Below are 11667 nucleotides of genomic sequence, written 5' to 3'. Positions count from 1 at the left end.
AATCCAAAGAATATTGTTTAAAACAACCTCAAAATACAATATTTTGGACGAAAATTCTGCTAAGTGGAAACAACTCACTTGCAGCTCAATACGAAAATGTGAGTGGATCAAAATCAAGGCTCCATGAACAAGGAATGCGAGTCAATCAATCAATATCAAATCATATTATCACACATCAACGGGTATGACATCATGCCCATAATCAAAACAAACCAAAATCATTGTTGTCAGCATGGGGAATTCGCACACGCTCATCGAAGTAAAGTCTCAAGGCATAATCTGATGTCAATAAATAAAATCGAGATCATAATAGATTAGAATAACAAAACTCATCCAAATCAATGTCAATGTCCAGAAATAGAATTCAAATGTTCAAACAAATACAAGTTTCTGAACTTCATGTTCGAAATGTCAATCAATGCCAAATTGGCAGAATTCTCAATAATAAATGTCATGCAAATCAAAGAATGCATGAACTACAACAAGAATTTCAATATCTCCAAAAAGAATCAATGAAATGGCTCAATCGTGACTGATTTTCTGCTATCTAAAAATCATCAATCAAAACTCAACAAATCTTGTCGATATCAAATCTAAAATTCTATTCATTCCATTAAAATCTTAAATCACAAAGATTTCTTAATTTATAGGGACAACAATCAAAACATCCAAAATTCGCTCTTACTCCATCAATTCATCATTGATTACATCTAAATCAATTCATCAAGAAAATCATCCATATCTAATCGTTATCTAAAAAAAATTCATTTATTATTGTCCAAATCAAAATACAGTAATTCAATTGTGCATTCTACCGAAATTTCCTCTAGAATTCTCAAAACAATTGCTACAACGAAAATTTGCTTCTAAACAGATAGCACACAATTGCAAAATTCCCGAAATCTACAAAATCATTCTCAAATATTCTGCATGCTTAGATTTTATATCGAATAAATCAGTACCTTATCAATGAATCTCATTACAATCTGCTTTATGTACTACTGTGTTATTCTTTTCGTCAGCTTAAATAAATTCTTCCTTGAGATACTTGACACTGAACTTAATTTCTCGGGTTGGAGAAAAACCCGTAAGCTCATCTGAAACTCTTTAGAAAGTGCGTTGATTACTAGTACATCAACTAGATGAGAACACGTCTTTCAAGAAATCAAAAGCATGACTATAACGTCCTTGCGTCTCTCTGCAATATACACATAAAATATTAACATCATAGGATCCTAACTTAAGAATCCTTACCATTTCGTCTCAATCATTTGACGTATGTAGTTGAAATCTGTTAAATCTCTTCAACAACATTTTTTATCAATATATAAAAGCCCCATCAAAATATATAAACTACATTGAAATATCTGCATCATCTATAGCATTTCATTAAATTTCGGTTATGATTTTACGGTTTTGTGGTCATACAAATTCTAATATTTTGGGTTATATTAATACTAAATAAATATTTTGTACTAATATCTTGATTAGATTATGTATCCATTATTTGAGTTCGAGCATACATTGAGCTATGAAAATATTATTTAATTTTAGTTAATGCATATAGATCATAATAATACATAAAATATCAATTATTACTTTTGTTATACATGACATGTAAACATTTATGTCTTGAAACTGCGACTCGATCTATTTCGTGTTATCTACAATGAAGTCGCAGTTTTACATACCCTATATATAAGTGTAAAGATTTATCATACAATGAAAAACTTGCTCAATTGTATAAGATAACGTACACTTCATTATCTGAATTTGGTAGTCGCAGAAGTAATCGGAAATTACATGATCAGAAGTTCCAAAAAAAATGAAAAAGAAAAGCAGACTGATCAATTGTAAGTTCGATCCATATATATGGCCTCTGAGAGGTATACAGTTGGAGCATAGCATGCATACGACACCAAAAATGTCTTTGGAAATTAACAATTGTTTTAATCAATAATTGGATAAGAGGCAACCATGGCTATCCCGCAAGCCCCTTCCTTAGCACCAACATCTCTCTCGAATTTCACGTATCCCCCTTCGCCCCATGCTGCGCCCCAAGAGTTCTTCACGAGCCAGTATTTTTTCCCGGCCTCGCTTTTTCCGTATCCAACAACTGTGACACCATGATTTAGATGAGTTCCACAGTACTCAGCCATATATATGCCACCTGCGTAAAACTGTAAAGCCAGTCCACTGGCATCAATGGCCACAGACACAGGTTGCTTCGTCACCGCTTTGAGTAACGCCGACTCGTCTTTAGACGGCACTTTCTCAAATCCAGTGATCTTTGCCACTCTTGAGGATTCCTTTTTGTTGTTACACACGCCATTTTCTCCTTTGTATGGATAGTTGGCTTCTGTCGAGAGGCCTCGATGAATTATGAATTCGAACGCTTCATTCATATAACCTCCGCGGCACCCATGATTCATCTTGTTGGAATCACAATCCACGAGTTCTTGTTCGGACAATGACACCAGCTTCCCCGTTTTAATCCCGTGGATCCCTTCCGTGGCTGCAACTGCTGAAAATGCCCAACAAGACCCTGTACGTGCGTATATGCATGGGTGCATGAGTTTTCGAGTAATTTTAAGAACGAGATAATTGTTACAATTATTCCACATTGAATAATAAAACTAACAAAGAGTTTGGTTATAAACCTTTGAGACAACCCCAACAAACTTTTTGGGATAGACAATTCATGGGTTTATAACCTAACAAATATTTCAATTGTTTTCATGAATTTATAACTCATGAATATTTAATTTTTATATATGTCTCACCGCATGTAAATTGATTCTTCACGGCAGTGACAACTCCTTTCTTCCTCCAGTCGAGGCTTGCAGGAATTGCAGTCACATTTTCATGCCTAAAGTAGTAATTGGTGGCCGAAAATGTCTCGTGGGGAGAATATGATCTAGTCCTGTATCCGCCACGAGAAGCGCGGAACTCTTGGTTCGAAATATCTGAGAATTCATTAACGGCAAGTTTGTAAGACTTGGTTTGGTCAAGGTTGGAGGATTCGATGAACTCCACATTGTGCTTGAATATTTTGAATCGCTTCGCCTTTTCGACGTCGTCTTCGTATACACGACCATATTGTTTCATCCATTGCTCGTGTCTCTCCACCATTCTTCTGCCTGGAACGGTTCTGGATGTTGCTAGAGATGAATGCATCCCAAGAATTACACACACAAATGCAAGAAAAATGATTTTGCTGAATTGGAAAGCCATATTATGTATATCAAAAAACTTAATTGTAAGATGAAAATTATGAACGGGCAAGAATTGAGTATTTATAGGTTGTGAATTCCTTGCATGTATTGATCATTTGATCGTGATTTATGGAACGAGTCTCGAGGGGCTAGATTTGAATCAAGATCCCGCAAGTTTTGACTTTTACTTAAATTAATTGTCATTTATTAATTCCCCATTTGTAACTTTTTAATTCAATTTATGGTAATTCATTGTTCATCCATGCATGTAACTTCATTTCAAATATAATTGTATTATTATATTTCTTTTTATCGATATTATAATCTTAATTTTATTTTTAATAATAATAATTTTTTTTATATATGCATGCATGATTTTTATTCGTAATACTATTATTTTATTTTATTTACGATATTTTGATAAAATTAGTTGTTTTTTTACATTATGTAAATAATCAAACCGATTTACTAATATCAACTAGGCTTTTTAAAAAAAAAAAAAATAGGGGTGGGCATTTGATTTTGGATAATACATGATATTTGGACAATATTTGCACGTACTTCCTAGTTGTTATATATAAAAATAGTTAAACAGAGTACTTAATAGTAAATATAAGTTTCGATTTTTTTATACTAATTATAAATTTGGTTACTTTTGTCCCTCTTTTTTTAAAAAAAATATTATTGTAGTTTTTTTAATTTTATCGTATTTTTAATTTCAAAATTGTTAACATTATTACTATTATTATTATCAATTTATTTCATATGATTTATTATTATTCTTTATTGATATGTTAAGTTTTTTTTATCAATTTATTTCATATGATTTATTATTATTCTTTATTAATATGTTAAGTTTTTTTATTTAAATAATAAAGATTATAATATTTATAAAATTATAGAAAAAAATTAAAGTGCACAATAAATCTATCTCAAATAATCCCGTACCCTTTAATTAAAATTTATGTAAATAATAACATTTTATAAAATTAAATCCGGCCCCTGTTACTGTTGCCATTTTTGTTATCTAAAAAAATTTTATTTGATATTATTTAATTAAAAAGCCCTGGAAATTAAAATTAATATCAGATATTTTTGTAGGAAAATTAATATCAACTCTCAGTTGAGGCCTTGAGAGTTTGAGAGTGTCATATACGAAGCACAGACTTGACCGCAGAAACAGAAATTCAACCCCCAAATCGGAGGAGGGGAAGATTTCAAGGGTTTAAGGGAATTGCATAGTTAAAAATAAAAAAAAAATTATCCAGCTGAATTCGCGATGGTTGCGCCCTCTACTTGGTTCCGATACATTGCCAGCAAACTGGACTATTCCATCTCTGTCAGCCGAAAGGTGAGTCCTTAAGCTAATTGTGGAGTGTTCCTTTTTTTGTATTCCTTTGTTTGTTTCGAAATGGGTTTTTGTATTTTCATGTTATTTATCCTGATATAAGTTTGTGGGCATTTGGGATTTTTTACAAATTCTGTAAAGATTGTTGTTTTAATTGGTATCTGTGAAAAGTGATATTATGTTGGTGGATAAGACAATAGTGAAAAGGGTTCCTTTGCTTGGTTAGCTCGAAATTATGGAACCCATTCCGTGGTCAGAAACTTGGGGAGAGGAATGTTATTATTCCTGAGAACGCTAGCTTGTTAAAATTTTAGATATAAATCAACATATCCTTTGAAACTCCATTTGATTTCTAGCTTATTATTTTCTATATTAAGCTTCAAAATTTTAAATAGTTGTAGCCAGATAAATTGAGGGAAATGGTTCCCCGGTTCTATTCATCAATCACTTTTGTGGGTTGAAAGGGTAAGTTTTAATATTCAGTATTCCCGAAAGGCTTCAGTGATATTTTGTTTGAAGCCTTTGGGTTAAGCAACTTTCTCTTCCCTTCTCTCTCCTCGGGTCTGTTCTCATGGTTTTTCGGGTTTTACTTTTGTCAATGCTATTGTTATAAATCCTTATATCCTAGCAATTAGCATATAGCTTGTTCGGCTCTTTGCCTGGGTCTTATATTGTTCGTATAGAAGAGCCTGGTTGACTGGTTCTGAGTTCTGATGACACTAATCTTTCCAGAGTTTGTGTCACACAACTTATGTGTGGATGATGCACAAAACTAAAGGAAAAATATCTGTCTGCCTCTGATTGGGAGCGTGACTGCACCATGGGGGATTGTTTTGGTCGTAAATGTGTTTATAACGTAGGAAGGGACATCTTGGTGTGTGGGCTTGATGTATTGGTTACTGCAGTTTTGGTAAGAGTTGAGGAAAATCTATGAGACTTGAGGTTAACAAAAGTGATGTATAGGAATAGGAGTGTACGAGGTTGGCCGTTAGAGCTAGACTGGAGGAGAGCTATGTAGGCATTGTATTCTCTTTTATGTTACCTTGTTAGGAACATATTGTATCATTCAATATTTAACGTCAACTCTGCTCCAAACGGTTGTGAGAGTTGTTGCTTTCTTTTTGCACGAGGACTTCTGTTATATATTTGTATCAAGGTCTTATTATTAGGTATTTGCTCTAACCGTTCTACACATTATAGAACATGTACCTTTAACTGTTCTTTTATATCACCCTGGAAATTTTAAGTTTGGTTTTTAAGGATGTTTGGTGTAAGTTGCTTTGATATAATCTTCTGCACTGATCTATGTAGGAGGTCAAATTGCAGACACTGAACTCTTTTTGAAGAGCGGTTCTTTAGGAGCAGTTTTAACACTGCTCTTGAAAGGTGACCAATAGAACCAATTTTAATTAAACCGTTTCTAACGTCTTGCCTTTTAAGAGCGTTTTACTAACCACTCCTATTGACTATATTTTAGTACCGGTTTCTACAAATCGCTGCTACAAACTGCTCTTATTGACATAATTGTTTGGATCACTCTCGAAGCTACTCATATTTAATATTTTTAACAGCGGTTTCACAAAACCGATCTTGTAACCGCTCTTATTGCTATATCTTATAGGATTGTTTTCGAGACTGTATCTATTGAATACTTTTATTATAATAATTTTTAGATTTGTTAAAATACAACACTCATATCATAATACAATTATTTTTCTTCACAAAAATTCAATTATAAAAGATTTATTAAACATTTTTCATTTTATTATTATTAATTTTTTTTCATATTATTAATTTATTTTTATATCATTTTTTATTGCAAAATGAAAAAACTATCTTAATAAAGATTAATTATCAAGTGGATGAAATAAATGTTTCAAATAAAAATATAAAAAAATATTAGTTATCAAGTCCATGGTAATCCTCTCTTTTTCTTTTTATTTTTTTAACTTTTTTCATTTTTATAATATTTTAAATTTCAAAAAAATAATATTACACAAAACCCAATATTAAATTTAGGAGCAAAAAAGAAATATACTCATCAAACATAATAAGGGTAATTTGGTAAACTGACAACTAATTTGATCATGTTTGTTTTGGGACAACTGTGTAAATTTTATAAAATGTTAAGGGTTTGAATGTCTATTAAATTTTTTCATGTGTTTGTTTTTGGGGCAACTGATAAAATGTCAAGGGTTTGTATGTCTATTAAATTTTTTCATGGAATTAGCGTGTATTTTCAATATTTATAGGCGCGTTTGGTGCAAAAAAGTCTAAACTAAAAGCTGTAATAATTTTGTGTTTTGATAAATAGATTATTTTTTTAATTTGACTTATTAGAAAAACATTGAAAAACTATAAATATGATTTTTAGAAAATAACTTATTTAGCTTAATTAAATGTTTTTACAAGTACTAAAAATATGTCCAAACACATAAAATAAAAAAAAAAACACTTTTTGTGTTTTTGCTTCTTAATCCAAACACACTCTAAAATAAGTGATTATGAATTATTTTTAACAAATTTTTAAAACAAATCCATATTTACTTATTTTAAAAGGTTGCAACAATCCTTTCAAACATAAATATAATGGATATTATCTATAATTTGTACCATTCTATATCTATTAATAAACATATACACATGATATGTGCACATAAATTAAAAGTTTATCTATTGTACATAATAATTTTTATATGAAAATAAGATTAGAGTAATTTTATTTAATATTATATTTTTTTAATAATTAACTTATTACATTTTATCTTTAAAAAATAATAATGGTAATTATGGGGTAGGGTATTTTGGAGAACAAAAAAATCAGTATGGCAAAGTTAATTGATTAATATGCAGGTCTCAACCTTAATAGTAACTAGTGACCGCAGCACACGCAAAGCGTGTGCAATATAATATATATTAGCGATCGTCACAGATGGTTTTCACGTGCTTGATATTTTGATATATAAGTTAGAGAGAAGTTGTAAAAAAATTTCGTAAATAATTTAATAGGAATTGATAAATGATGAAATTTGAAAATAGAGATAAAAATAAAATGAGATAAGACTGTTAGAGAAAATCGAGGATAATTTAGTCATTTAAGATCTAAAATAAAATAGAAGTGTGTTAAATTTAAGGGTAAAATGAGAAGAATTTTTAATGTGATTTGACACACCAAAATGGGTTAGACTAAGGGGTTGAACTATTATAATATAGTATAGATAATAGTAAACATATGCATACGATGCGTGCATTTAAATTAAATTTGTCGTGTATAACAAACTTTTATATGAAATGTAATAAGAATTGAGTAATTTTATATTTAATTTTATGTTTTTTTGTAATTAATTTTTGATTATTTAATTTATTTAAAAAGAATTATGAAAGTTATTAATAAGGTATTTTGGAGATAAAAAATTGTATGACATAATCTACCAAAAGTAGTTACTTTGTAAGCCTCAAACTTAATAAGATAGAAGAGATTGTATATATATATATATATATATATATATATATATACAATTTTGTTATCCTGCCCACTCACCGTGCCCACCTAATGTGCCCACCATGAGGTGGCACTCAACTATTGGATGTGATGAATTGTGCGTCCAATAGTTGAGTGTCACCTCATGGTGAGCATATTAGGTGGGCACGATGGGTGGGCATGATAGCAAAACTCTATATATATATATATAGAGTTTCTTTCAAGTGCCCACCTACCATGCCCACCAATGATGTGGCACTATCCTATTGGATGTGATAAAGATGTGATAAATTGTAGGTCCAATAGAATAGTGACACATCATTGGTGGACATGGTAGTGGGCATGGTAGGTGGGCACTTGAAAGAAACTCTATATATATATATACACTATTATATAAAAGTTGAGGCCATTAAAAAAACTGTTTTTGGTATAGTTTGAACTCACCAAAATTAATTTCCAAATTTGTCCTTCTCTTCTACATATTTTTTTCAATTGATAATTCATTGTGCATTGTTTGAAAAACTTCTATATTTGAAAATTTTTGAAAGAAAAAATAAAATCGCTACAACTTTATGTCTTCTCATTTTTACACGTATTAAATAAATAGATTAATGCCGATTTATTTATTAATTATACACATGCAACGCATGTGCGTCGTTAACTAGTATATATAATATAGGGGAATATAGTTAAAATAGTCCTTTAAGTTTGTTTATTTTGTGTTTTGGTCCTGTAAGTATTTAATTTTGGATTTTGGTCCTATACGTTAAGTTATATTTTGGTTTTTAGTCCTTTCTTATAGAGTATTGACGTGTCGTCAGAAAATGCTGACATGGAAGCTAAAAATACTTACGTGACATTGAAAAATGATGATGTGTCTGTTGTAACATCAACACTTGAAGGCCATGTTTTCAAAACCGGATGGGATAGGCCAGTTCGACCGGGACCCGTCACTGTTCTGGTCCGAAACACTCTAAAAAACTATTTTAACGGTTGAACCAGTCAAAAACCCATGAAAACCCGAAAAACCGGTTTTTCGATTTTAAAAAAAAAAAATTAGTTTTTTTTTTAATTTTAAAACCCTAATTTAATATTTTATTACATATATACATAATTATTTGAAATTTGTATTTTGTTAAGAATATTATTTTATTAATATTAGATTTTTTAAATTAATTTATGTATTTTTTAAAAGATATATATATTAATAACTAATATTTTAAATATATTTATATAGTTATTTAGTTTAGGTAAATATATTTTTTTTTCTGTTTATATACATTTTTTATATTTTATAATTTTAAATATATTATTCATTATATTATATTATATAAACGATTTTTCGGTCTGACCGTCTAGTTAAAACGGTCAAATCGGTTGAACAATTTTTTTAAGTTAGACCGGTTCGATCACCGGTACGATTATAAAAACATTACTTAAATAAAAAAAATCAAAGCATAACTTACAGAACTAAATCCCAAAATTGAATATTTACAGGACCAAATCACAAAACTAACAAACTTACGGGACTATTTTGACTATTATCCCTATAATATAAAAACAATCTATCTATCTATAATAATAATAATAATAATAATAATAATAATAGGGAGAGAATTTGTGCACGTAACATCCATTTAAGATCATTCAATTCATTTGAGATCGACTCGAGAAATTCAAAACAGCACTCCTATTTCATCTTATCGTTGCAATATGATGGAAGTGGCTTTTCAACATGAGTCGTTATATAGTACACTGAATGCAAAGAAAATTTCTCTTTAAGTCGTAATTTTGTACCACTGAATTGGACTTGAGCAGTTTATTACTTTTACATGTAATGTAAGGGCTTTAAACTTTGTTATCGGCTTATACTGGCGTAGAAACACCAAAGAGGAGGCAGCCATTCTCAAACATATAGTAAACTCCGACTGTTGTAGGTGATGTACTCCTAATTTAATTAAACTAAGGTCTAAATTTTCTTCGATAATCATATGCATTTTTTACCAACTACGTTCATCGGTATAAGTTTGTATCTGGCGAACTCATACTATTTGTCCTCCTAAACTTTAAGGCTTTTTTGGAGTTAGTTCCTTTCTCACAATGCCAAGTGATCTTCATTGAAGTATTTTTTGATTCTTTTCTTCACATGCTCTAAGGATACTTTTGTTTCAAGTTTCTACTCTAATTTTCTTGTGTATATGATTTAAATATTTGTAGGAAATTATTTCCTAACAAGATGTCTGCTCTTGTGTTCTGTTATTTACTTCATCTGATCTGCATCCAGTTTTTTTGAAACCTGTTATCGATTGTATTAGTCCAAAAGTTTCTAGAGCTATGAATGCGATCTTATGTGCTCCTTTCACGGCTTCTGACGTAAAAGCAGCTTTGTTTGATATGTGGCACGATAAGGCACCTGGGCCAGATGGATTATCTGCACTTTTTTTTATCAGAAGTTCTAGCATGTCATTGGTGTTACTAGGGCAGCACTGAAAATTCTTAATGAGAATGCGCCTTTGGAGGATTGGAATAACACTATTATTACCTCATTCCAAAGGTTAATAATCCGATGATGATGAAGGAGTTTCGACTGATTAGTCTGTGTAACACTTACTACAAGATTATTTCCCGGGCCCTTACTAATCGTATGAGGCTGATGATGAACACTATTATTGATGAAAGCCAAAGAGCCTTTGTCCCGGGCAGGCTGATTTCTGATAATGTGATCCTGGGGGTTCGAAGCAATACATTGGATGCGAGCCCGAAAAAAATAAAAACACTGGTATGCGGCACTTAAACTAGATATAAAAAAAGCATATGTTCGGGTCGAATGGAGGTTCCTCGAAGCTGTGATGAGAAAACTGGGGTTCAGTGACATATGGATTTCTAAGGTGATGAGAAGCATAACGAGTGTCCGCTATTCTTTTTCTGTAATTCAAGCCGTCATGGGCAGCCTTAAAACGGGGCGGGGTATCCGTCAGGGCGACCCTCTCTCGCCTTATCTCTTCACCATTTGTGCCCAGGGACTGTCGGCCTCTCTATCATCATATGCAGCACGGGGGGATGCTCAAAGGGGTGCGAATGACATCGTCCTGGCCGTCATTGACACGTTTGTTTTTTGCGGATGATAGCCTAATATTCTTTCGGGCTACAACAGCTGATTGTGTTAGTGTCAAGGAGTGCCTAAGAACATATGAATTGACATCGGGTCAGTCGATTAACTTCGAAAAGTCATCATTATCATTTACTCCGAATACTGAGCCTGTCATGATGAAGCTGATTAAAAATTCACTGACCATCCCTGTGGTGCAAGGGCATGAGGTGTATCTAGGACTTCCTACTTTCTTCCTCCGAAGAAAAAAAGTACAGTTTGGTTACCTTGTGGAGAGAGTCTCACGTAGGCTTCAGGGTTGGGGCAGTAAATTCTTTGGGGGAAGGAAATCTTAATCAAATCTGTTTTGCAAGCCATGCCCACTTATGCGATGTCGTGTTTTAGGATCCTAAGGCAAACTATGCCTCCATTGAAAGGGAATGTGCTAACTTCTGGTGAGGTATGGAGAATAGGAGAAAGAGAATGCATTGGACTACATGGGACTTCTTCTGTCGACCTAAATGTCATGGTGGTA

General features: G+C 31.8%; 1 protein-coding gene across 1 annotated transcript; it reads right to left on the bottom strand.

Annotated features, from left to right (window-relative positions):
- Nucleotides 1-1433: 1433 nt before the first annotated feature.
- On the bottom strand, nt 1434-3132 carry LOC140884140 (senescence-specific cysteine protease SAG39-like). Its single transcript, XM_073290813.1, has 2 exons — nt 2784-3132; nt 1434-2545 (listed from the first exon to the last, which is right to left on the bottom strand). The coding sequence occupies exons 1-2, from the start codon at nt 3130-3132 to the stop codon at nt 1950-1952; spliced, it is 945 nt and encodes a 314-aa protein (XP_073146914.1). The 3' UTR covers nt 1434-1949.
- Nucleotides 3133-11667: the final 8535 nt, after the last annotated feature.

Source organism: Henckelia pumila, chromosome 2 (assembly GCF_033568475.1).
Source record: "Henckelia pumila isolate YLH828 chromosome 2, ASM3356847v2, whole genome shotgun sequence".
Lineage (NCBI taxonomy): Eukaryota > Viridiplantae > Streptophyta > Magnoliopsida > Lamiales > Gesneriaceae > Henckelia > Henckelia pumila.
The sequence above is the reverse complement of the archived record's forward strand: the minus strand, read 5'-3'. Positions and strand labels throughout refer to the sequence as shown.

Excerpts from the sequence above, each read along its gene's own strand:
- LOC140884140 (XM_073290813.1), bottom strand. The coding sequence starts at position 3,132 with ATGGTGGAGAGACACGAGCAATGGATGAAACAATATGGTCGTGTATAC. Across the intron at positions 2,546-2,783 it reads GAAGAATCAATTTACATGCG|GGTCTTGTTGGGCATTTTCA; the intron begins GTGAGACATATA and ends ACGCACGTACAG.